This window comes from Thunnus albacares, chromosome 7 (genome assembly GCF_914725855.1).
Source record: "Thunnus albacares chromosome 7, fThuAlb1.1, whole genome shotgun sequence".
In the NCBI taxonomy this organism is placed as follows: domain Eukaryota; kingdom Metazoa; phylum Chordata; class Actinopteri; order Scombriformes; family Scombridae; genus Thunnus; species Thunnus albacares.
In genome coordinates this window covers 3,128,629-3,156,266 of record NC_058112.1, presented here as the reverse complement: position 1 = coordinate 3,156,266, position 27,638 = coordinate 3,128,629, and the positions used below count along the sequence as shown (strand labels likewise).

Genomic DNA, 27,638 nt, shown 5'->3' with positions numbered 1-27,638 from the left:
CTAATTGTCAATTTTCCCTTTCAATCCCAATGAACTTCGGTTGAAAGTCAAAAAATTGCTCAACTTTGTATATTTCTTTATAAATGATTAAGAACAGAATAAGAACAGAATAGGCAGTAAGTGAATGACTCGGACAGATTACATTTAAGTCTATGGGCGCAGCTCTCAGATAATGGTACAAGCGTTTCAACTATTGTTTGGTTGCGTACAAACAGAAAGCAAAAATAATTGTGAGAAACCATATGATTGACCACTTTGGTGCTTTAATTCCTTTGACGTAAATGGATGACACTCATCGACAACATCTTACAAAACTTCCTCATGCATCAGTTACAAAAGTACAAACTGAAACAACAGTTTCACTCCTCATCTTTCACAACATAACTTTGGTTAAAGCTAAGCTACTTTTAGTTTAGCCTGCTATTATTTTCCCTTATGGTGAGTTCCAGTGTATCACAACACAGACAGTAATAAGGTGTGAGAACAAGTGCTGTTTAGGATACAGAGCAGCTCGGAAACGTACTTTATTTACTGTAAATGATAAGACATTATGGAATGTTAAGTGTCTATGCAAAAACAGGAAGCTCTACGCGCATGTAAAGCAACAATATTCACAGTCAGGTCTCACCAGACTGGTCCTGCTGCTTTCTAGTGTTGTGAGTGTGACAGATAGCTCCAGGAAATTCTTTATTTCAGCTTGTGTCATATCACTTTGCACATAAATGTATGAGTAATTTTTGTGACATGTCGATTACAACTGGGGTTTAACACAATGGCCAAAACTTAAAAACTGAAAACAACTTAAATGTAGTTGTTGCATCTATCAAAAAACCTGCATGCTGTTGCACCAGCTGTGTTCAAACATTGCTGCTCTTGTTTGCCAGTTGGGACTCACTTGTAAAAACATTGCTCCATAGTGCTGATAGTGGTCATAACCTCCACAGGATAGCCTTTAACTATTGAAGGGGAACTCCACTGATGTAACACCTCAGCACTTCTGCGTATGTGAAAACAATTGTGTAAAGCCTTTTGTGTCTCCAGAGGGAGCAGTAATTTATCATTCAAGTGATGCCTTGAGTGACAAAAAATATAAGAACAATCTGGGGGGTGTGGAGTTCGAAAAAAAAAAAGTTAGCCAGCACATGTCGGCTTATTGCTGGTATCACGTGTAGTTGTCTGGCAGATGAAAATATCAATGGCCAAAATGTCTGATGGGAAATATGCCGATTGCCAAATAAATAAATAAATAAATTCATTAATAGCGTATTAAATAGCCTAATATCGTGTGACCTATAAGATGTGTTGCCAAGACAACTTAAATATAAACTTATATATATTATTATGCAAAAGTTTGGTTTTGCCTCTGCTGTTAAGACATTGAGAGATTCACTGAGTGTTTGGTCAGATGTGACTAAGTGTGGCATGAGATTGCAGCAGTTAACATGACACTGAAAAGTCTTACCGTTTTCTCTCCGGTAACGTTACATCCAGCACTGGCACAATGAAACAAACTAATCAGCCTGCAGCTCCACAGTTTAATAATATGTAATTGATCAGTAGGAGGTTTAACTTTTCCCAGTGAGGATGGGAAAAACGTGTAAGAAATTTTAAAGAGATGATGGTGACTGAGGAAATTTAGGCGTTTAACTTATAGCAGGGTGCATGAGAGTTAACTTAACTTACAGGGTTCAAAACTAAAACTTTTTCACCACCTTGTATGTTTGGTTCCTGTGTGGATGAATCTGCAGATGCTGAGTGTGGACACATGATGCAGCCAGTTTCATTATGAGAGGTGGGCTCAGGGAGACCGCAGCAGGTGGAGGCGGTGGCGGAGCTGCAGCTGCAGGCTGCATTTACTTAACAATAGCAAGGCTATTTGTTTTATTGTATTGTTTTGGCCTATATGATCACTTCACAAAGTTTGTGAAGAGTTCATTCTGCTGACTAAAATACATTTGTTGGATCATGTTTGTGTTTTAGTGTTTTATTGCTGTTTAAATGTAGGCTATTATATGGCTATTTAAACAATATGTATGGAATTCTGAAATATTATCAGAGATATTGGCTGTCAGAAAGTCTTGCATAAACTCTGGTTTTGATTACTTTAGTTGTAGTGACAGTGCAACTACATAAAGTGGCAAGTTTAGTGTGAAACTAACTAGTTACAACCAGTGTTGGGCAGTAACATGTTCATTTTGTAATGCGTCACAGTAATGTGATTACTTTGTTCAGAAATGGGTAGTATAAAGGATTACAATTTGAAATTCAGTGACTAGGTTACTAATCCCAGTAACGCTCTGTTACTTCGAAAGCTTGGGGGTTGACTTGTTTGCTGTCTTCCTGATAGTTTGATGGAGGGTTGATTTCAGTTTGGTCTCTGTGGTCTCTGTAACATTAGCTCGGTGTGGGGGCTGGAGGTGTGAGGACACCAAAACAGATACGTGTTGTGTCTTCTTAGCTGGCTTGCTAATGTTAGCCACTGGTAAGGCTACATTCAGGAATCAGCTGGTTTAGTTCAGATTTGGAGCCCGTGAGAACAAAGCAGCTTCACCGAGAGGATGAGACTTCATGCAGTCAATGAAGCTAACGTTAAGCTAACTGTTGATGGCCTGTAAATACCTCCAAACAAGGCTGGCTGCTTGTTAAACCACAATGTCTTCTTTTTCCTTTTCCTACATGTGTTGAAGAAGCAGCTGTGGAGACTTTGAAGTTGTTTAAAAGCACCTTTGAGTAAAGTAATGAGCAATGTAGCTAATTACTTTTGCTGTTGAGTAATTAGTAATGTAACTGCTTTATTAATGAATAATATGTGATGTGTAAATTAGTACATTTTCATACCAGTTAATGTTGACTTTGCACTCAAACTTACAGTGAAATGAACATTCAGCTGGTGCAACAGGCTGCTGCCAGTCAGTTATAAAAGGCTTCTCTCCTGTGGTTTGAATTTTAGTGGCGTGACCCTTTTGTTTACATTTGGATCCAAATTGCATGTTCACATAAATATTTACAAAACTGTTTGCTTATATTTTTATTCTAGAGGTGACGTGCTACTCTGACTCCTACTAATTCTCACTGCGACACGTCATCATACAGTATTCGTTTAAAACCACAGTTTTAACCCCGTATGTGTCTTTGATGTGTGTGTGGATATCATGAGAGGTGTGTCTGTATCAGTGCTGCATGAACTCTCACTGAGTGTGTGTGTGTGTCTCTACTTCGTATGTGCTGCCCCTGAGCTGACGACAGACAGCAGCAGCTGTAACTCACACAGAACAAACGGGGTCAAGGGATTCCAAAACTGTACTGACTGGAAAGCCAGGTCAGAGGTCATGAAGGCAGCAAAACACATCCAGCGACTCAAGAGTCACTTGCAGCAACGTCTATTTGTGAACCAGCTGGGCCCAGAGAACTTGGTCAACCGTTGAAAACTGATAATCAAGTAAAGCGCTTGTGCTCCGACGTGTGTACATTCAGTCCGTGTGCTCAGTTAGACACTTCAGTGAAAATGTGGCAGTCATCTGTCTAGAACTGTTAGCAGTGAAGGAGATGCAGCAGATACTGTAATTAAGTTCAGATTTTTACTCCTTGAATGCTTTTCTGTGATTCATGATTTTTAAGTCCTCTTCCATTCATACACCAGTCTGTGCAATGTATTCTGGGATTAATTTAATAAATAAAGTTGATAAATTATTGTTTACATGAACACATTTTTTCCCTCAGCGTTGCTCAACTACTACTTCAGTTAACAATATTCTGCTCTGTCCAGTATTTGTTGCACAGCTGTTTTTATCTGAGAGTAAAACGGTAACAGCAGTTTTCCAGTGACAATCATGACACTAAAGGCCCCAGTACACCAGTTATTTTGAGCTGTCGTAGATGAAACAACAATGAGAGAAACATAGTGAAGTCTTCGGCCACCAAAGCCTGTCAACAAGTCCCCCAAATTAAGTTTTTCGTAACTGCTTTCTGGAACGATACATAAAAGCGTTTTGTGATCTGACGTCTTCTCATTCCTCATCTTGGTTAAGGTTAGGGAAAGATCATGATCATGGAGCATGACGCCGATGTCTACTTAATGAGAAACGGCACATGAAAAGTGCTGGATTAAAGTCTGACGTTTTATTGACGCATCCATTCCAAACTTCTTCCTATGCAGACTTTCTGGCTCTATAACAATTCCCACAGCTGCTTGAGTATTTGTCAATTGAACATAAACATGCGTAATTTTGGGGGAATTCACAGAAACGACAGCCTCAAGATGGCCCGCTTCAAAATTCTGTTGTACATTTAGGATCATATTGTCACAATGGGACTGATGGGATCTTACTACATGAAACCGGGCGATGCGATGTTGTAGGCACCATTTCTGAAAAGGTAAAATAAGTATGTTTTTTGTTTTGCTGCATTGTCAAAACTCCAGGTCAGTGCAAACACATAATATGGGTGGATGTCTCTTGATTGCGTATACTGTACGTTTTCTATTGACATGGTACTGTTACCATTCACCGTGAATTCATTGCACAGACTGTGTCCGAGATTTTATTAAAGCTCACACATGCGTCGTGTGCCTGGACTCAAAATGCATTGCATTCTGGTCTATAGTGAGGCTAGAGTAAAGTGGTGCAGGCATCAGCCATGAACAGTGGATTTCTCTCGGTGCGACTGCTGTAAAACGTCCCTTTACTCTCCGATCCTGCAGGGACTGACATCAAAATCTGAAGTTTTAGGTCACAGAAAGATAAACTATCGTCAAACTCTACTGCAGCTGCTGTAAATATCTGGCTATATTTTCTATGTTTGGCCTGAAAGACCAACAATACAACCACCAAATAACATAATACATCCTAAAATGCATATTGCACCTCAACAATACTTTAAAAATGTTTCCTCTAAAATGTGCGTCATAATTTCTCATGTTACAATATGGTCAAGTTTTGTTGAATTCCCTCACCAGGCAGCAGATCACCAGTAAACATTAAAAATGAGGAATGTCTGCTGAAATAAAAGGGCAAAAAAAGATCAAATCCCACATTAAAAAGAAAACCAGTTAATAGAAAATTTGCCATAAAACCTATAATATTAAAAAGTGTTAAAGATGAACTTCCTGTCCCATCAAGTCGTACAGCATAGATTCAGCAGAACAGTCTTCAGTGTTAAACCGTTAAATATAGAATCACAATCCTCAACATCTAGTGACTATAATATTTTAGTGTTCAGAAATTCCCAGATCCCAGACCTACGGTGCGTAGAAAGTACCAGTGTGGAAAAGTGAAGGAGTACGGAGCCGACGCAGGTTCAGCGGGTCAGACTCTGATTCGGAACATGCCCTGGCTCAGCTGAAGGCGGAAGAGTCGACAGTTGGCGATGCGCAGGGCGGTGCAGGTTGTTTTGGAGAGGTCAGTGGGTAACATGGGCTTGGTGCGATGCCATGTCCCCGTGCTGCGGCGAAACTCGCGGATGTAGTCGAAGCTCGTACCTGTGCGCGCACGGGAGACATCAACGTTACACTCTGACATATTGACATCGCTGTGATGCTGATCTGTTGAAGTTTTGCACGGTGTTTTAATATCTTTTTTTTTTTTTTTTTACTGACCTGTGTCCAGGTCTCCCACCACATAGATGCTAGCTCCAATCGCCACGGCGCCATAAACGAATGATGAGCTGGTCTGGATACACAAGCTTTGGTCGTCCAGGAACATCCACCTGCACCCGACACACAACAACGATCTCTTTACATCAGTATCAGAAACAGTAAGCTAGTGCTCTAGCCTGGAGAGACTTTGGGTGGAAGAATATAATGAAGTTCTTTAAAAACACCGGCACATAAGACTCTCCTATGAGAGGACACTTCATGTCCTGTAAATACAACAGAAAAGGTAAGTCATTACCATGTGTTCTGGGATTACTCATTGGATTTACAAGAAAATGGATGTAAACAGATGTTCCCACAGTTTGAGGATTAGTTTAATGTGATTCATCATATGTTTTTGTAACGTAGAAACGAATGTTAAGATCAGATCTACAGTAAACCAGCAGGATTATATTTATGTCCCTTAGCTGCTCTTGAGTTATGATCTGTTCTGCTTTTTTCTTCCATAAACGAAGGTAAAAAGAAGCATTGGAAGCACAATGCATGTTGATGCCCCTCTTTTAACTTCATTTTAAGTATTTTTTTAAGCATGTACATGTGTGGATTGATGTAAATAGGTGTGAATGTCCACATATATATGTGAGTGTAAGTGTGTATGTTTTTTTTCTTTGTTCTTTTGGCTCTAAATGTTAAAAACTGGAATGTGATGGGAAGTCTGCTTATGCTGTATATCATGTACTTCTGTTCCAAATAAAAATTAAAATAGATTCTAACCACGTAATTGCATAGTTTGGTTCGAGTCTGGTGGCGACTGTGTGAATACTTTTTTTTTTTTGTCTTGAGGAGACATTCCTGCTCATAAAAAGTTAAAAAAAATTGAATCGCTGAAAAAATTCCTTTAAGAAAAAAAAACAACCATACAGACCTCCTCATCTCGTCATGGTAGAACTCAGACTTGCAGGTCATCATGTGTCGTTGCTCCGGGTTGTCGTTCTCTTGGCTTCTCACCCCGCCGAACACGTAGAGCTCCTGGCCGACGCCGCACGCCACCGACCCGAATCTGACCATGACAATTTCATTTTAGACATGTCAAATATAGAGTTCATTTATTTCATATTTGAAGGGAGTCCGATCATCCTCAGAGCCAGCACCACATAAAATGTATCAAAGAATTGTGACTGAGGCTGTGACTGACAAAGAAGGGATGTCAGTACTGATGTGATGCGCCTACTTACAGAAATGACTATTTCCACATCAAAAAAACAAACAAACAAAACTTACTGATCTGACTAACTCACAATAGGTCTTGAAGTCCCCCTCCACTCAAAACTGTGTTTTGCTATTATCACTTCACTGTGATTTTTGAATTTCACTGCGTAGAGTTTGTTTTCACATTCATCTGCTGAAAGAGGAAAGTTTCTCTGTGCTCACCTTAAATCTCAATTTGACTGTGTGTCTGTATGAGCGTGGTTTGTGACGTCACATGCTTGAGTGCCAGTCGTGGTTGAGTGCGCAACTTACACAAGTGTGATGTGGAAACTTGAATCCTCCAGTGCACAAAACACTGAGAATGAACTTTTAACATGAACAATATTTGCATGTTCATACAGTGGCTTTTTAATAAGGAAATGGTGAGAGACTTTTTGTGGTCTTTAACCAAAGGAAGCAAAGCTAGAGTAGCTTCTTGAAGTGATGCTACAAGCTGATATACCAGTTGAAAATCACTCTTCAGGGAATGATGTCACAACATCTAGACGGTTCAGTGTTATTATTGGCGATTAGGATCAGTAAAACATAACTGGTATTACACGTCCGGAGATACACAGACTGAAAGATTGTGAAAGTTGAATATTTCTTCCCATCTCCACGGTTCCTGCTGTGACTAACTAAGTACATTATCACGCAATAGCCTCAGTCAGAGCTACTTCATCTTCCGGAGCACCATTTTTACATGTCAAGTCTCATTGCGGAGATATTCGTCAAACTGAAACTAAAACTTACACCTCCGGGAGTGCAATGACCAAGAAGCTGTGTTTCACTTCCTGTTGTGTAATACATACAAGTGCAAAGTTCAGTAAGGAAGGCTGAAGTTAAATGAGTGTATAACATGGGGCGAAGAACATCTACAATGGAAAGAAAGAAGGAGATAAGAAGTCCATAAAACAAGAGAAGGACAACAAATATTGACGTCAAACTGTTTGTACCACAGCTGATTAAATCAAAAAGATCCTATTTTCTTTTGTCCGGCTCCACAAAAGCTGATGCAATCAGAGGCCGTGGTTACCTTCTCTCTTTCAGAGGACAGAGGCCTGTCCACTGCTGGGTTTTGGGGTCAAAGCATTCAACAGAGTCAAAGAGCTTCCCGTAGGAGCCCCCACCCATGGCATAGATCTTCTTATTCATGGAGGCATAGCAGCCGACCTGAAAGAGGAGAAAGAGATGAGTGTACAAGTCACAGCGCGTGGAGAGAGGTTAACTGTGGAAAATGAATCACTTAGTCTACAGTCTGTCTAATTTCTGGACAAGTCTGGACAAGGGTGGTGTTGGCCCCCGGGCACCGCTCTGCATGGTCATGTCAGTTCCGTTGTTAAGTGTGTGTGTGTGTGTTACACTGTCTGGAACAGTCAGTGCAGAAACTAAAGAACAGACAGAATGAGTGAATAAGTAGGAAGATAAAGTCCATTTCTATATTTGTGATCCACTGAATTTTCAAAATTTGTGTTTTCTTGAGCGTCTGCCGTTTCCATCTCTTTCTGTGTTATAAGTCACAGAAACTGTAACAAACTGAATCTTTCGAGTTTGAACTGTTGGTCAGAAGAAACAAGCTATTTCAGGATGTCATCAGTTCTTTATGAATTTTTAAGAATATTGAGAAAACAATGCTAAAACCAAGCAGCAACCTCCAGGGCTGAAAAATGAAGCCAATGAGGAAATGCAAAAAAACTGCAGTTCCTCAAACGGCCACTTGAGGCTGTCTCCAAAAGTGAGTCATTCCCCATAGACCTCCATGTTACAATGTCCAACTTTACAGCAGGAATAAACATGTTTACAGCCTGGTGCAAAAACGGTTTTGGTCTCTAAAGCTAATTTCCCCTTTCATGACAACTGTACGGGGGGTTGAATTTTTTATAACTCACTTGTTTAAATGTTATTAAGGCTTAAAGTTATGCATGATTAAGGGCGTGGCCGCTTTGAGTGACAGGTTGCTAGCCGCTAGGTGGCTTGTTTCGGTAACCAGGCTTCATTCAGCCCGCCCCATCTCCTCCCCAGCTCCACACTCTCGTCCAAATATGGTCACTTCTCAAAAATCAAGATGGCGACGGTCAAAATGCCAAACTCAAGGCTTCAAAACAGGAGTCCACTAACCATTGGGTGATGTCACAGTGGCTATGTCCATTATTTTTTATATAGTCTCTGGCTAAAACTCTGCTACTGGCCTCTAGAGGCTGCAATTGTCATTACACCTCACAATACAAATGTTTAACTTGCTTTTTCTTAAAGCCATATTTAAATTTAAAAGGATTTCTCCTCAGGGAAATGTAAACGGGACCAAGGGATGGTTAAACAAATCTAGATGTAATACAGGCGTTTCAACCTGCGTTTAATATGCCCCCTCCTGGAGGGTCTGGGGGGAGCTCAAAACAACATTTAAGAAGTGACATATTTTTACTATTCTATGAGATAATTTTGCCCAAGTGTTCAACTGTGTTACATCAGTGTTTCCCCCATATTCATTCTAGCACCGCTGCTAAAATTTCAAAGGATCATTAATCAATGGGCTACTAATGATTTCCATTTGCACGCTGTGTGAGCATGATAACTACATTATCGTGGAATTGTTTTGAGTCATCGACTAGTGCATCAAATCCAAGAATCCTCCCTCTCCTCATTCTTCAAAGGGCACCTACGTGAAAGGTACTGTTATGAGAGTAACGTTGTTCCTTTAGGGCAGTGCATAATTTGTGTGGTTGAGTGTGTAGAGCGAGCAGCAGAAAAGTGACATGAATGTGAGCGGAGCAGAGATAAAGGTTAGCAGTGAGAGGTAAGTCTGGCAGTCAATGTACAGTACAGACTACGTGTGTGTGTCATTTAATAAACTCTGCAACTTCTCAAGACCAAGAAAAGTCTTTTGTTTCCCCAACTGCTAGAAAAGTGAAGGGGGTTAGCCCCGAAGTTAGCGACAATGCGTTAGCCTAACCTGACCAGGCTCACTTAAGGTGGACTGACCTTTAAGGTGGACCAGCTATTCTCATTTTAGTGTCAATCTCAGCCGTTCCTACTGTAAACAGAGAGTGGGGAAATGTCTGGCTGCTGAGTCTCCCCCGAGTTTGGCCCTGGCACCCATCCCTCTCCTATTTTGTGAATGTGGTATGTGTGCTACCTTGCGGATCATGGTCATGCTGGTCTGCAACTTCCAGGTATTGAGATGAGGGTCAAAAACTTCAACAGTGATGAGCTCTGTTTCTTCATTCTCTCCTCCGAGAACGTAGATGAGCCCATCGAGCTCCACCACGCCAAAGTTCTGACGCGCCTGTGTACATCAGTGACATGAATATCAAACCACTGTGCTGGAATCTGTACGTCTGACTACACAAGAGTCTGAGAGAAAAACCCCTTATGACGTCATCGGGGTCATCTCATCTTGAACTTGGAGACTAAAAATTTGAAAAAGGCCTGCATTATAAACAGGAGGCACATTTACAAGCCAGGGAGGGTCTCCAAAAAAAAGAAATGACTATATTGAGTTGCATTATCAGAAATGCAGGATTCACTCTTGACCTACAATAGATACCACAAGTCAGGATATTTCATCCTGTGTTGCGTTGATGACCACATATTTGAGTAATCTGTCTCAAAGTCCAAATGCTGTATGGAGTATGACATCAAGCTTCATCTCTGACCCTTTAACCACATACCATCTGTTGTTGTAAGACATGACTTTACTAACAGTTCCAAAATGTGGTTGATGAATCATTACACCAATCTACAGGAGGTGCTCTGGCTGTGTGCCATCTTTTGAAATCACAAGACTGCTTTATCGTCTAGTTTTTTTTAACATCCCGCTGTTTTTTTACATTTTTGGTAGTTGTTTACATTACATTATTTTAATCAGATATTATGATCTATCAAATATTATGAATACACTGAAGGGTGGTTTTGATATGCAAGCAGTATTTACAGTGTTCACTAATATATAGTCGACATATGTGAGTGACACCACTTTTGTCTATGAAATGTGAGTAGGTGACAGTAAGTTGGTAGTGTTGGTGTCAAATATGTCCGTGCTGCCAACTGGGACTGAAACTGAATCTCTACTGCAGCACTGCTGACACCTAGTGGTCATGAAGTCAAATAATTAAAAAAAAACAGAGTGTACTGTAACATGGCTGCAGAAGTGAACTTTCTATGATGGACTGATAATAAATCTACCTTAGAAATCACAAACTGCAGCAAATTCCAATAGCAAAACTTGTTTTCATTCCTACATTAATCTGCATGGTAAAATACTTGTAATAGAAGGATGACTGTAGCTGCTGTGACCTTAGGAGGCGGGTCAGTATACCTGTAGCAGTGGGGGTATGGGGCTCCAGCTGTTGGAGTCAGGGTCATATTTCTCTCCACTGTCCAGGACTGTATTGTGTTCATCTGTTCCGCCCATCACAAACAGAAAACCCTCTAACAGAAAGGAAACAAAGTTATTACCGGTTTGTGCATTTGCTGAATCTGCAGTATGCACTGTTCTACCACATGAGAATTCTCTTAAGCCCCACTGTAGGTGAGAGATCAATCATTCAGTGAAAAGATGTGTTTTATGCATCATGTCAGGCATGGTGGATGTATTTTCCAGCACTACGCCCAGCACTGACCGGCAGCGACCACCCCGTGGCCCAGGCGGGCGATGCTCATTGGCTGGAGCTCGATCCAGGCCTGTCTGTTGGTGTCGTACAGCGGACACATGCAGCGCGTCACAGCGGTCGGCTTCCTGCTTCTGTAACAGGACAAAAACCATCAGGAAGTGAGCCCACTGTGATCTGAGTGAACTCAGCACTAATTAAACCTCTTCTTCTAGTTGTGATCACGTAGCACTCTTATACACCATCATCAGTTTCTCTGTCATTGAGGGCAAAAACTGTCTTGGACCTTATTCAAACATGAATGAAAACAAAAAAAGGCCAGTTCAGAAACACCAGACGCTTTATGTGTTTAAAAAACATATTTTTCATGCTTATTAAGTTCTGTAAATTTACAGCTACTCATGTATTATTCTCATGGATTATTATTATAACATAAAAGATAATGATAAGCTGGTGATGAATAATTATATGGAAACCAAATAGAATATTGATGATACAATTAAGACAGCAGACAGTGACTCACTTGCGATCCTCTCCTCCGGCAATAACAATACACTCAGAGTAACCTCGAGGTTTGAAAGCGGCGAGCATGGCCTCGCCCTGCGGCTGACTATCCCCCAGCACCTGCTGACAGTGCTCCCTGATCACCTCCCTCATCAGGGGCTCCCCCATGGCCTGATGGGATAGGAGGCAATACACACACTGAGATTAGCTACTGAGTTAACCAAAAACCAGAAAATGTGACCAGACCTTCACATCGTTAATAACACTGCAAAGCATAGATTTTAAATTTGGGAGACTTTCTGTACCTGTTCTCTCAGGTAGCTCACGTCCAGACCCTGCAGCCACACTGCAGACATCACCTCCTTCATGTGCACCTGCAAATTAAATACAGAACGAGACTAATTTTGAGACTTTATGTAATAAAGGCAAGCTTATCAGTTAAAGGGGCATTCCACCGATTTTATACATGGAGATAAGGTTAATAGTCATGAAGAGCACTACGCAGGCTGGGGGAGGTTTTACAGGTTTGAGAAAATAACCCCAATGATGTCATCAGGGTTATCTTTGCTTGGAAAGCAAACCCCAATGATGTCATCAAGGTTATCTTTGCTTGGAAAGCAAACCCCAATGATGTCATCTTTGCTTGGAAACAGACCACAAAATCTATATCAAAAAGCCAGTATTACGAATTACAAGGAATGGAGTTTGAAAGACACAGGCCTTTACCTAGCAGAGGCTCCAACAAAAGGATGCTATAGAGTTGCATTATGGGAACTGTAGGATCCAGCCTTTCTAGACCTTGACTCATAGTAGAGACTAAACATCAGTATATCTCGGCTGCTGCTGCTTCAGTTTTGATCTTTTGTTTTTATACTCTGTCTCTTGCGAATTTGCTAATTTTATCAAAGTGTAATAAAAATAACTGCTGGAGTGCCCCTTTAACAATGCCATGTGAAAAAAAAATACATTCAAATGATTCTGTACCGTTCTCTCCTGTAAAGAATGGTGTTATTTCTAAATGTTAAAATGTTCCAGGGTCTTTAGTAATATTCTTGAAGAGAAAACAAAACATGAATTTCACAGTCCCCTGAAAGGCCTACAAGGACATACAACCTTCAAAAAACACTTTCATGGTGGGTTATTTAAGTAAAGGGCTGATACTCATTGTTCTAAGCATCTGAAAAACTTCAAATTGTTTCTCCAGTATTTTGCTATCATTCCAGGCAGCCATTGATTTCCATTTATTTTCATTTCAATATAAAAAAATTTGACTCTTGCAACTTGTTTGAGTTGTGTAATGTGTCACAGTGAATGTCAGCTCTACATTAATTATTATAAATGTTTCATTACTTTAATAAAAACAAATGCAGACTTGATGATTTTTTTTTTTACTATACTGATACTAACGGAAACAAATGGATGTCTAGAAAAAATACATTCACATTTCAAAAACACAACAGCATGTTTGTTAACCTCCTCCACTCCCCGAGGACGCTGGTGTCCATGGGTGACATCACTGTCTTTCAGAGGCAGTAGCAGGCTCAGTTTTAAAGCTACAGTGAAGACGGTATCATACCATGTCGGTATCACCATGTCATGCTAGCTAAATAACGCTCCACAATTATGCTAAATTTTGGTGAGGGAAAAACTAGCATGGCCATTTCAAAAGGGTCCCTTGACCTCTCACCTCAAGATATCTGAATGAAAATGGGTTCTATGGGTACTCAAGACATGCCCACTTTATACTCATCTCATGCAGTTTTTTGCATGCAATATAAATGTCTTATTTTCACCTATTCTTAAAATGGTGTATTTGAATATTTCTGCATACTGGGGTCCCTAAACAGTCTTGGATTTGCATGGATTGGGTCTGACTGGAAAGCTGACACTCTTGTGGATTCAATTAGCACAACTGTATTCATGTGTGATGATGTTAGTCCCCATAGTAGCCATTTCATTGTAGTAAGACCATTTTTGAAACTTGACCTCACTGTATAAAATGACCTATTGTGACTTCATGCGAAACTTTACAACCACAAACTAGAGATCGAGGGCATTCAATTCAGTCAAAACTGGTTACATTTTGCACCAAATCTGTGTAACAAATGGTATCAACCCAAAAATTGCTGCAACAACTTATGAGACATAATTGAGCATGGGAATGGCCATCATATACTTCTATCATAATATTCTCAGCCCTTATATACTTTCAAAATTTGATGAGGTGCCTAACCAACACACAACGTTCATTACAGATTTATTACTAGAAAACCTTGACACACAGTGCTGAGCTACATCTTAAATTAATCTTCAGGTTTCCAGCTTTCAGATGATGTATACCACTTGTATGTGGCATATACTGCTGACCTGCTGTCTCCCTCTAAACATACCTTATCCCTCCCAAAAATGGGTCTGTGGTAGGGGGGATGGGTGGGAACGAAAGAGGTTAAATACTTGTGAATGTGTTACAACATGAAAAACTACTGGTGTGCTCCTATAAGACACTATCCTGAAATACCTGTTTTATACATAGCTCTAGCTGCCACGTATATATATGTAGCTTTCACTGCACTGATGTCAGAAGCTTGATCTCTAATTTTCTAGAAATCACATATCAATCAAATAAACCCTTTAGTACACACAATTATAGACAAATTAGTTGACTAGGTGTAGAGCTGAAACCACTGACTGATTAGTTGCCAACTACTAAATGATATACAAATAAATATTAAAACATTTCCAAATTCTCTGATTCCAGCTTCTCAAATGTGAATATTTTCTGAATATCTTTGGGTTGTGGACTGTTGGACAAAACTAAAACCCTGAGCTCTGAGAAACAGTGATCGATATTTTTCACCATTATCTGACATTTTATAGACCAAACAACTATTCGATTAATCGAGAAAATAATCAACGAATTAATCGATAAAGAAGATAATCATTAGCTGCAGCCCTAACTAAGTGACTAAGAGAGCACAAACCAACATCCTGATCAACTTGTGATTAAAAATAAACATTTCTCCAAAAAAGTGATGTATTGTTAGAATTGACAAAATGTCACATAATTATGCAAAACAGTGTGGTTCACAAAACTGTGCTGACATTTTTGAAAAGGCCCATATTCCCATTATAACTTTATTTCAGTCAGTAAAATTGATTTATTTTTCTAATTAGCCATTGATAAGGTGAGAAAAAATGTTCCCTGTCTGCATTTTCCCCACCTCTCTTATCTCATCCCCACACTGAACCTGAGGTGAGTGGTACCCACCCTGCGATCCTCCGGGTCATGTGCAAACCATCGCACCACAGCCTCCAGCACGTGCTTTTCGTTGCCCACGTTCAGCTTCTCCATGGCCAGCACCTCGCAGAGCCGGTCCGGAGGCATCTCCCTGAACTCCTCTGTGAGCGCCACATCGCGGAAATGCGTCTGCAGGAACTCGGTGGCAGCGTAGTGAACGTGGTTAAGGCAGTAGTGCAGAGAGAAGAGTCGGATGCCGATACAGTTCTCTGCTGTGATGCAGCTTTCCAGGAACTGGCAGCACAGGGACTTGAGGTCAATCATGAGGAGCAGGTCAGATGCCTGCACCATGTCCTGGATGGTCTCTTCACTCAAAGTGATCTGTGTGTGAAGGATAGACACACACACACACACACAGATACTGAGACAAAGAGAAGGGTGGGGCAACACAGGCCAAATATCCACAACAATATATCTGGATGGGCAGGAAACAGTGTGTCATTTAAGTTTACCACACTTTGCTTTTGAGAGCATCCACACTTACTTCACCACTGAAGATGTAGTCCAGGATCTGTTTCATGATGGACATGGAGACCCCCTGCAGCTCAATCCTGTATATTGACCCATCTTCCTTTGGAGGATTGTAGTTCAGCTTGGTCCTAACATTAAATCATCAACACAGCTGAATATGACAGAACATGAAAATAAAAAATAGAAACCTGCAGCACATTATTAATTTATGCTTTCATTATTAATTTCTAGTTGACATTGTGGGTGTATGTGAAGTGCTACTTGTGTTGTTTTGGTTTATACTGTTTGTTACTTTGCTGTTATATGTTTTAATTGTAAACTGCAGATGAATATTAGCTTTAAGCTAACTCTGGTGCAGTGCATCAAATGTTAACATTTATGTTTTTACTGTACATTGTCTCAATAAATACAATACAACTTTTAGCCTAGTGGTCAGTAGTAATGCTATTGTGAACGTTGACACACCCATGTTGCTGTAACATTGGTTACACCAGCTAAAGATAACAAATTCATGATCATATCTTGACTGGTGTGTCTGAAAGCAGCAGAAGGTCACTGCCAAATTGTCTGACCTGATATAAGGGCTGGCTGCGGCCAGGATGTTTTTCTGGACAGGGAGCTCCTCTCCATCCACCACCAGCAGCGCATCGTGGAAACTTTTCTCTTGCCAGAAGGTACGAAGCACCCTGAGGAGTTTCTGTGAATGTTGTGGGTCCAAAACCTTAGAACCAGCTTCACTCGATCCAGTATCGGGCATGTCTAAGCTTGTGCAAGAAGAAAACGTTAAGCAGAACTTCATTAAAAATATCTCCCAGTTATATTTCGCAGCTACCTATCAAACGTGAGATAACAATACAACATAATTTAATTCGTCTAAAACAAAAGATAACACAACATTTATTTAGGTAACAACTGGCTACTCATCTAATCCTCCTCTACTACAACACGCCACAGTGGGCAGTAATGAGTTCGTTAATAAACATCCAAACGTTCAGATTTATCTGAAATAAAATGCTGCTAAGTGCATCACTTGTATGCCGAATGTTGTGGAAAATTATAACGATTCGTAATTGAATCATTCGTCACTCAATAGATATGCAATTGTACTGACTCTGAATGGCATCTTTAAACTGGCAGGTTTCTAACCGGAGTTTGGCGACGCTGCAGATGTAACAAGGCTAGGCTAGTAGCAAAACAATCCAAATGTCGTTCAACAACTGTTCCTATGGCAAAGACGATATAATGTCGCTAGCAAGATTATTTGCAATTCAGCGTTGGAAGTAGCTAAAGTTAGTCTTGTTAGGTTAGACAACTGAAACTGGTAAATGGGGAAAGCTATAAACACGATAACTAAGTCAAGCCTCAGCCCTACAGTGTATGTTAACTATGGTTAAAACTTGTCATGTCATGTTTTTCATTTTCCAGTTGACTTTTTCCAGTATCTTACCTTAAGACTAGGAAATGCGCCTTTCTTTCTTATGGGCACAGACTGTTGTTGCCTAACTGCATGCGGGAAAACATGAATCACTCGAGACGAAAATGTTTCAAGTGGACGTGAAGACATGTATTATGCTGTGTTCAAAGCCATAGGAAAGATGGAAAATGGAAAAGCCCGTGTGAATATATCATTGTGTGGGCTACGTATCCAACGATAGCCAAATGTATTCATAGAAGAAACCATTTTGTGAGCTTTCATAACACCCACGGCAGCAGATTTGCTGAATGGTTTTAAAAAAGTTAGGTCTTTTATCATTACGGCCCATCTGATTGTATAATTATCTGGCTCTTGAATGCAGCATCGGCTAGGCGGAAACACGTGTGATAAACAACGTTCGAATATTTAATGAGCAACCTGTACACTAACAATATTGTGAGTAAATTACTTCCGCAACTGCCACTAGTAACGTTGTATTAACGACTTTGTGTATTTTGTCTTCACGAGCTATGATTTACAAAAACAACTTTGTGTGTTTTTTGTCTAGATTTCGGAGTGGTACTGCAAAGGTTTAATTAAAAAGAAGTGGAACGGGGCCATACTGTCAAACGGTCAGCTTAAAGGACTCGAGAATATATGGATGTATTATGAAAGCTCTTATTATACATCCATGCGAGAATACCGGAGTATTTCCGGTATCAGTAAAACCTTCTTCTGGGTGGTGGGCGTTTGCTGACAACTTGAATGGACAGGAGAAGGCAGAGTAACGTGACGGATCAGGAAGTGAGATGGGAGGAATTGGAAATAGGTAAAGTCTAATTTTTTTCCCCACTCGCATTCCGCGAAGACCCGCCCTATTCTGCCTCTGATTGGCTAACACTCGATTCCTTCGTTAGTTAAATTGGTTGGGTCAGAGCCGTATACGGTTGTGGGTTAGGTTTGGGCATGAGGAGTGAGGTGGTTAGCGATAGGGTAAGAATACCAGGGTCAGAGCCAATCAGAAGCAGAATAGGGCGGGTTTCGCGGAATGCAAGGGGAAAAAATAAAACGGCGAGAACATGGGCGAGAAGGTTGATGTTGTTGTGAAATGGAAGGATAAAGCTATGACTGGGCCATAGTCAAGATCACCCAGTACAAGACACTTTAAAACCTTGTTGGGAGAAGCAGAGGAGGGAAACAAAAAGCTTTGGATGGACTGGACTTTGGAAGAACAAGAAAAAGAGTTTATTTGTGATTCACATACCGTACAAGCATCTATTGATAGTTAGCACAGTTACGTTCAGATCTACACAAATGCATCAAAGATTTGAGTTAATTAAGGAGGAGTAGCATTTATTGTTCCAGAGTTTCATCTCAAAGTAGGGAGAGGGATCAGTGAATCAGTGAGGAATTATCAGTTTACACAGGAGAAATGTTTGCAATATTGTCAACAGTGCAGTGGACAGAAGATACAAGACCATTGAGGACAATCATTTGTTCACATTCAAACTCATCACCAGCAAGTTTACAGTACAGTCATTCAGACAGCAGGACAGACTCTTTGATAGAAGTACAACAAACATACAGAATTCAAATGATGGGTTTTACAGTAATATTTGTAAGGGAACCGGCACATATTGATATCAAAGAAAATAAAATGTCAGATAAGGTTGCAAAAATCAGATAAGGTTGGCCACAAAAAAAATCAGTGGTTTTGCAGTGTTGAAATGATGTATGCAGAAAGGAACAGGAGAGATCAGACAATAATATAAAGACTTAGACTTGGACACACTGGACTAAACAGTGCACTATTCAAAACAGGTGAACATAATACAGTCAGATGTGAATACTGTGGGCAAGAAGAAACAGTAAAGCATGTTATGTCACACTGTCAGAAATATGAGGCAGAAAGAAGACATCTGATTCAAAACCACAGAAAGACAAAAGTATAGTTTGATCTATAGATATGCTACAGGACAACTCAAGAAATGAGTGTTATTGAATCCTAGTTCAATATCTTAGACTAACTCATTTAAAAATATATGAGTTATTTATGAATATTGTAAATACTAGACATTCTGATCCACACTCCATACCAGTTGGTGGCGGTAATGCACCTATTCATTTTAAAGCATGAAAACTCAAAGAAGAAGACGACGACGAAGAAGAAACACGATGTTTGTGATATTGTAGACCAACGGTCAAATAATAATAGACTAGAACGGGAAAAACAGCTAAATGAAACCTTCAGCTCAGAGCAGACTGATTGTGAGCAAAGTGTGACAGCACCAGCAAGGCAAAGAGGAATATAAAGTCATCGTCAAACTTTCTCAAGACTGCATCGTGTGGTGAGTGGAAGCCAATTCAGCAAACAAAATCAACTAACAAGCTGCTGGGTGAGGTTAAGAATACGAGAATATTACGAAATGGATCATTGATGGGATGAGGCACAACAAGGGAAGGCCATACGGCTGAAATAGATCGATAGATAGATAGATTATTGCACTTGCATTAGCAGCGGTTGTGTATTGCACTTCGAGGCGGGATAGTTGTCTGTTGGGGGGGGGGGGGGGGGGGGGGGGCGTGTTCACCGCTTGATGATAGAAAGTTGGCCCAAGGGAATACCTACAGTTGTGTCAGCTGACCAAATGTGGTAGGTGCAATATTGTTGGAGGCGAAACGTATGAAAATAACTAGAAATGAAGAGAAATGCGACAACCTGTCCGTCATGATCAAATTCGCTGATCCTTGACTATCATGCATAGTATAGGCTATACAAGATACATGAGCTGTTAGGTTAGGCCGTATATTCCTCCACCACTGTGATGCTTCAAGTGCCAAAAGTATGATAGCCTATCAAGAGTGGTGCAGAGTCAGCAAAAAAAGCAGCAGAGGTGCAGAGAGTTCAAGTCTCTAAGGGATTACGCATGCAGAGGCAGTGAAGAAGTGTCCAGGCTGGCAGATGTCTCTAAATCAGTGGGAGCAGAGAGCAACAACTGACCCTGTGGGGAATGTGACAAATTTGCTGTAAAGGAAGATCTGCCAATAGTGGGCAAGAGTGAATTTGTCTTGTTTATGGTAGATGTGATAAATTGTTCGGCAGAGACGGACAGGAAGAATGAAAAGATCAAGATCACAGTGAAATCAGCTGAGAAATACTTTTAATCAAAGGACATCAAGATGAGGGAGTGAGAACACTTGCACAAACCCAGGAGTTGCAGAAAGTAGGGCTACATCAGGAGAAGACCTAAATTTACCATTCAGTCTATTTGAATTAAGGAGAGCCATTTCAAATGCACTGCAAACCTCACAAGGGAAAGATGGTATCTGTCACAGCATAACTCATATGAAAGACAGCACACTTGAAGCAGTATTAATATTGTTTAACATGATGTGGGATACAGGCATAATCCCATCAATATAGAAGCAGTTATAGTAACAATACTAAAACCAGGTAAAGGTTCATCGAATCGATCAAGCTACAGACCCATCACATTAACATCACATATAGGGAAGACTGAACGGATGGTAACAGAGAGATTAACACACTGTCTAGAGAGTAAAGATCTATTTTCTACTTTCAAAGTGGATTTTGTAAAGGGAGAGGGACAATGACTCTATTTTATGTCTGGAATCAGAAGCCAGGAACGCTCAAACCAATAAAGAAATGGTTATTGCTGTGTTTTTTTGGTGTAAAAAAAGCTACTGAGCCACACTCTAGTCCAGTAGGTGGAGGTAATGCACCTATAAGCTGGTTTTCCAACCACCATTAAAACTTAAAGAAGTAGTATAGCAGCTAAGACAATTTAAAAATAATTCTATGTGGAATTAGTAAATCTCCATTGTATCGTGTATATATTGACCATATTGATCTGTTCAAGAGCACGTAACATATGCGCTTTTATTTTGATGGCAAACTCCTCCTCATTCTATCTACTTTTATCTCTCAGCAACTTGACACAGCTGATGCCACCACAACTTTGAACAAATATGTTCATATGTTTTTGGCAGGAATACACAGAGTTAATGTAAAAGACAACTAGCGTGGCCTAAGTTCATGTGGCGCTATCTTAGCTAAGAAGGAAGTGCAACGTTTCTGTAAAACTGGAAACGTCCAGTAAAGTGGCAGTCCTTGCAAAAGTTTTTCATGCTTAAGTGATCATTTCTGCCAACTACATAGCCAGAATGTGTCAACATTAAACACAGAAATAAGAATTCGATAATGGCTAATAGCTGGTGTGTCTTTTTTTTATGATGTTTCTAGTTCCCATGGTGATGTTGTGACGGAGAAACCACTGAGCATTGTCACTGGAGACACACCGTTTGAAACTACAAACATGCCTCGACCTGCTCGGAGCAGACTGTCTCCGTGGATAGAGAGTCTGATCCAGAGCTTTGGTAGTGAGGAGGGCAGCAGCAGCAGTGGTGGGCGGCTGAAGGCTCATGTGATCGGGGTGGGTCAGATGTCTCAGTCCCAGGCCCAGAGCTCTGAGGGTCCCACAGGGCTGCTCTTCCTGTCCGACGGGATGGTCCAGATCCCTGCCATTCTCACTGCCTCAGCCTGGGAGCATCTTCAGGAGCAGGAGGACCGAGAGTGTTTCACCAGCCTGCTCAACACCACGGTTTGCATCCAAGACTACCGGCTACAGTTTCACATGGCCCCAGAACAGACCAGGTGCAGATTCTTTTTATCAGTAGGAGAGCTGGTCACCACTGCAGCCGGCCCAGTTAAGGACACCACCCCTTGCTGCACCACACTGTCCTCCGTCAAGCTGAAGATCTGTAAGACATGGAGGGCGCTGCTGGGTCAGGAGGAGCAGGATTCTCAGAAGAGCCAGTGTGGGTTCGAACTGTCAGAGCTGCTGGGGGAGTGGCAGCATGAGTGTCTGCAGGCCGTGCTGGAGGACGTGCGAGAAAGACTGATGATGTCGAGGAGTCGACCTGTGAGCCCGCAGCCTTCCACCTCAACATGCAACCCGCTAAAGACCCACCCAGACACACTCACCGCCACGAGCTGGGACGTAGACAGAATCAAATATAAGGGTGTGAAATGTTTCAATGTCCCCATGAAGTGTCTTCTCATCCCAGAAGAAGATGCAAGTGGGCTTCTCACTGCCTCTGAGGTCAGAAAGACAGATTTACCAAGCATTTCCAAACATTCAGAGAACACCATGCCTTCTGTTGACGATGTCGACTGGCGAATAGCTGAGCCAGCAGTTGTAAAGAGAGAACACCACACCGATGAGAACCCCCCTCTCCCTGAGGAGGACATTGTGCTGCATGAGGACACCTTCAAAGGGATCATTGACTGCGACATCAAACCCTTATCCAACCCTTGGGACATTTTTCCTCCACCGTGTGAAACCTCCTCATCCTCTGATGCGTCCCCAGAAGCAACACCGAACCAGTCTCTGCACAGTCCCACCGCCACTAAGTTCACGTCCGAGCAACCCGTGATCTTAACCAGCACGCAACTATCTGTCCACAGCTCGAAGGACTCCGCGCACAGCAAAGGAGAGAACAGCTTCCTCCCGCCATACCAGAAACTGCCACTCTCCACCAGGCTCCCCACCGCCACCGCCTGCTGTTCAACCTCAGTTTCTGTGAGTCCACCAGAACCGTTCACCAGACCATCAAACATATCACCTGCTGCAGACGAACGCCGCACCCACACAGCACAGCCAGATTTTCCCGCTTTGAAACAAGAAAACCAGATTTTGGACATGCAGGAGGAGACTGCTCAGAGAAAACATAGGAAGGCAAAGAGAAAGAGAAGTGAGCCCACACCAGAAGCAGTAAACATATTAGTGGAAGAGGAAGAAGCTCAGATAAGTGGGAGCCCTCCATCATGGCTCTTTGACACTCAGACGGGCCCCATGGCCAAAAAAAGCAGCAGCAGCAGTCTGCTGCAGGGTGGACCTGTAGGGACGGCCTCGAGAAAGGTTCCCACTACTCACAGCGATGGCAGGCCCTTCTCTTACTCTTACCAAGTGTCAGGTCAGAATCTGACGGACTTGAGCCGAGTTAAAGTTTCAGAATCGTTGCTGCACTGGGCGGTGACGTATCTTGTCGTTCCAAAGCAGACAGATAATCCACACGACACGTCAGTAACGTCCGATCACACGTCATCTAGCAGGACCAACGTCACTTCACTTTAGCTTCAAAATGCTCAAGATGCTATTTCAGTTGTTTTCAGATTTATGGATATCACAATGTTCTCATCCTTAAACCTGCTCAGAATTTTGTTAGAAAGTCTTATTGATTTGCAAAGTGAAATACAGACACATCTAACTGTGTAATATACTGTATAGTTAAATCTATTTTGTACAGTAAGCGTTAAGCACTGAATAAAAAAATCTACAGTTTGTAAAAAATAAATTGGTACAAAAAAAGCATATATATATATATGCCACTGTGCTAAATGCTCCACTATGTTCATCAGCTTGTTGCTAACTTTGTCTGTCAGCTGGCCAGGTAGTGCACAGTGAGTTTATCAGACTTGTTCAGGGTGGAATCATTAGCATTAGAGTGCTCTGATGTTATTGAGCAACATTTATACTGAAAGCACTGTTCACTGAGTTTACATTCTTGATAATGTTATTTGAATAAAACTCAATTTTGCTCATTTCGGTGTCATATTTGTACCAGCTGATTAAAAATGTAACTGATTTGTGCACTGGGGAGAGAGGGGTGATGGGAGGGCTTCTGGCTTCCAAAGGGGGGGGGGGGGGGGTTGTGAACCACTGTACCAGATTATTACTTGAGTAACAGTAGTAGTTTTCTATTTGTCCAGAAGATGTCACCAAATACAAGACGTGTTCACGCTGGGAGTAGTTAACAGTAAGTGGATAGGGTCAAAAATACAGATGTGACAGAAGCTATTAAAGTATAACCAGACCATTTGAAATGATGAATATTTGTAGCTATAGCTAGGCTTTAGCTGGTACTGTTATACAGAGTGACTGTTGTAAATGATGCAACAAGTCAGGATTTCTGAATCCCATAATTGCAGGTTACCTCTCATGACATCATCAGAGAATAGTAGTGAGTGGAGAAGTTTTCATTAAATTAGTCAGAGTGTAGTGAAGTGTATGTGCTGGGTCAAAGGAGGGTCGATGGAACAATACAAATGAGGAACTGTGGACTATTTGACTAGGTGTAGTGATTCTTAAAGTAAGATGAAGTAACTCTTGTAAACAGAAAGAACACATCCTTCCTCCTATGAATTAAAAGTTGAATTCCTAAACAATAAACCACACTCTTGTTCATTTCAACACTCAGAGATTTTCAGATACAGACTGACTTGGTCTGTTATGACCAGTAGCTTATTGTAGCTAATGTTAGCTAAACTATTATAGATATTGCTGTGGAGCCAACATTGCTTAATTAGTTGACTGACTTTATGACTCTTCTACTCGTGCTACTATTGCACTATGTTTTAGCATTTAGCTTATCTCATAGTTGTCATTTAAATAATAAAACACACCCTTGCTGGATTTAATACACTCAGTGGTTTTGCTGCTACAACCTTACTTGGACTGGTATGACCAGTTGCTTATAGTGGCTAATGTTAGCAACCTTTTTTTTTTATTGCTGTGTAACTGACATTATTGAGTTAGTTTGCTGACTTTATGACTCTTCTATACTTGTGCTACTGTTACACTATAATTTAACATTTATCATTATCTCATAATCATCACTTGTGGCCACTAGGGCCACAGTTCATCAAAAGTTACACAAGTTCGCTTAAAAGTAACCACATACTGCGTGGATACATCACCTCTCTCCCTTTTGATAGGCCTGATCTCATCAATTTTAGGCTCAACACATCAGAAAGATCTTCAACATATCTGTTAGTCCTTAGGATATCAATAAGCTCTCTGACTCTGACACAATTTGCGCTTCAAGTTAATCACTTCAACTAAAATGACACACTCCCAATCACGGCTTAAGCCAAGACAGTCAAATGTCTAAGGAACTGTGTCAGAGTGACAGAAGATACTAAAGTTGTTTCCCTATGTAATTTCTCAGTGACACTTATATACAGTGACCCAATAACAATGTCAAATTTACATCAGTTTCAACCGTCTATGTCCCCTATTCACAGTGAGTATATGATGTAAAACAGAAAATACAAAAATTAAACAAACACAAATATCTCAATACCACAAATTCATGTACATTAGAAAGAAAACACAAAATGTGAATCCCTTCCAACACCTCATCACTATCCATACACTGTTGTCTATGTGGTCACAGCTGCAGTATTGGTCCTGCAGTACGCTAAAAATATTTTGGCATGGTGTATCTCCATATCTCCGTCCATATCTCTGTCCTTCTTCTGTGTCCACCTCTCTCTCTGACCAAGCACATCACAAACAATGTACTGTGGGCGCCCGTTTTTCTTCTCTGATGTCTGTTTGCTCCGTGTTCAGTAACTGTGGTACCTGTTTAGAACAGTTCCGTCCACTGTGGTGTAAATTATAGCTTGTTGCCCCTTTAAACTGTATTTTACAATGTGATAAACTGCACTTCAGTCAAATTTGAGGATGGACATTTTACCACTTGAACTTGGGCATCCTCTGATAATCAGCACTCCCTGTGTGAATTATATTCAATCGTCTCTTACACTGATAATGTATATTAATGGTGGTTCACATGAGTTCTGTTAATTGTATTGTGTTATCACTCAGATGCAGGGATGTTTCTATTAACACTGTGATAAGTGTTTAATAGCCCTCATGCTTACATCACAGGCTGATGTGCACCAGCTGATGGATAAATACTGTCATTAATGTAAATTCTAAAATATATCAGTATGGAGACACAGATTTTTCCAAGCAGTCATCCTCTGAAAATGTCTAATCCTGCATGCTGTGGGCTGTACACGTCTCCTACTTGCATGTTAGTTTAGTTTTATTTGCTAATGAATCACCGTCTGCTGAGAGAGAAACAGAGAAAAGACCAACTTCTGAGTTTATCCACTGAAAGCTCCAAACCTCTAATGTAAGCAGGAGACAGCTGTGCGCACTTGTAAAGTTGTTATAATCCTCCTTTGACCTATAAACAGGAAAATACATAATATAAAGCATCATGCTCACATCTACAAATAATACACTGTCCATGTTGTCCTTGTAAGGCAATACAGTGCTGAGCGCCTGCCTGCAGCTTCTCAAAGGACAATTAAAACACCACGTTTTCATTTTGCCCAGCTTTGTTGCAAACAGTGAGTCAATATACAGAACAGGCAAATCCATCCCATGAGCAGAGCAGTCATCTGTTACATAGAGCTCAATTTAGGTGACAATCCAGACCCCCGATTCCCTCTAGCCTGGTGGACCCAGCAGGTAGATAAATGGTCTACAACTAACAATCTTTTGGGGGTTTTTTGTCGATTTTTTTCAATTTAAATTTTTAGTCTGTCTTCAAAGTGCTTGCTTTGTCAATGTTCTAATACCCAAAGATATTCAGTATACAAGACTAGAATACCAACCGGGCAAACTAGGCAACTGCACCTGGTCCCCTACACCGTCAGTGGCCCTAAAAGTCCCAGGTTCCCTGTGTGTTTGCTGACTCTTTGTAGAGATGTGCCAATACTGATACTGGATATCAGTCCGATATTGACTCAAGAAGCTGGATATAGCTGGATACCATTATTTTAATAAATAATAATTCAGTAACTTTATATCTATGTATTTATTTGTTACATGTTGTTTTACAAAGTCAGGAAAGCAATGTTGAAGCCTGATTTTGCCTTAAACATAAAAGAAGGATCCCAGTCTCATTCACACAGTGAGACATACAGCTCATTAATTAATCACTGGTATCAGATCAGTACTCAGTATCAGCTGATATCCAAAGCCTAGGTATCGGTGTCAGGACTGAAAAAGTCCAGTTGGTGTATCCCTAACTTTTTGTAATTGGATTAACTGATGATTTGTTTTCATATTTTCACAGCTGAAGTAAAAAAAAAATCAACTGACTTGTATCAATGGTCATAATTATATTTATTTATATTGTGTTCACATGGTACATATTGCTAAATAATGTTTCAAACTAAACTGAAATACAGTAAACCAGTGCTCCAACACAGGAGGGCTGGTTGGTTTCTATGTCTCTGGACAGATGATGAAGCAGAGCACAAAGGGCGGGTGGTGTGTGTGAGGAAGGATCAATAAGGGCCCAAGAGGAGGATTTTGATGATTTACAATGATCAAAGACAGTGATATGTGGCAAATCCTCACATTTTAGAGGCAGGGACTAGGTAATGTTTAGCATTTTTGCTTGCTGATGAACCAGTCATTGCTCAGGCCCTTGAAGTCATCAGGGACCCCTTCAAAAGCCAGTTACAAAGTGAAGTCCTTTTCTCATTTTGTAAAGATAAAATAATACAGATAAACTCAACTTTATTGACCTCACACACAGAAACTGAAGTGTCATAGCAGCAAACAGAAGAACAAGAACAGATGCATCTTAAAACTAGACTACTATATTCACATTATGGGC

General features: G+C 40.8%; 2 protein-coding genes across 3 annotated transcripts; one reads left to right on the top strand and one right to left on the bottom strand.

Moving 5' to 3' along the window:
* Positions 1-243: 243 nt before the first annotated feature.
* Positions 244-17,362, bottom strand: gan (gigaxonin). 2 transcript variants are annotated; one of them, XM_044356383.1, is made up of 13 exons: positions 17,166-17,362; positions 16,291-16,477; positions 15,732-15,846; positions 15,218-15,568; positions 12,255-12,323; positions 11,969-12,120; positions 11,458-11,579; positions 11,154-11,266; positions 9,972-10,121; positions 7,875-8,011; positions 6,516-6,650; positions 5,594-5,703; positions 244-5,476 (listed from the first exon to the last, which is right to left on the bottom strand). In XM_044356383.1, exons 2-13 carry the CDS (start codon positions 16,473-16,475, stop codon positions 5,304-5,306), a joined length of 1,812 nt encoding a protein of 603 aa, XP_044212318.1. In that variant the 5' UTR covers positions 16,476-16,477; positions 17,166-17,362; the 3' UTR covers positions 244-5,303. The 2 variants fall into 2 exon arrangements, with proteins under 2 accessions (XP_044212318.1, XP_044212317.1); XM_044356382.1 differs by having other exon boundaries at positions 16,291-16,482; positions 17,166-17,361.
* acd (ACD shelterin complex subunit and telomerase recruitment factor) lies at positions 16,313-23,757 on the top strand. Its single transcript, XM_044356381.1, has 2 exons — positions 16,313-16,392; positions 21,397-23,757. The coding sequence occupies exon 2, from the start codon at positions 21,470-21,472 to the stop codon at positions 23,288-23,290; it is 1,821 nt and encodes a 606-aa protein (XP_044212316.1). The 5' UTR covers positions 16,313-16,392; positions 21,397-21,469; the 3' UTR covers positions 23,291-23,757.
* The last annotated feature ends 3,881 nt before the right edge of the window (positions 23,758-27,638 follow it).

What these genes read in the sequence shown, in the direction of transcription:
- gan (XM_044356383.1), bottom strand. Translation starts at nt 16,475, where the DNA reads ATGCCCGATACTGGATCGAGTGAAGCTGGTTCTAAGGTTTTGGACCCA. An exon ending in GCAGCCAGCCCTTATATCAG is followed by an intron (nt 15,847 to 16,290) that starts GTCAGACAATTT and finishes ATTTAATGTTAG; the next exon opens with GACCAAGCTGAACTACAATC. An exon ending in ACTACATCTTCAGTGGTGAA is followed by an intron (nt 15,569 to 15,731) that starts GTAAGTGTGGAT and finishes CTTCACACACAG; the next exon opens with ATCACTTTGAGTGAAGAGAC.
- acd (XM_044356381.1), top strand. Translation starts at nt 21,470, where the DNA reads ATGCCTCGACCTGCTCGGAGCAGACTGTCTCCGTGGATAGAGAGTCTG.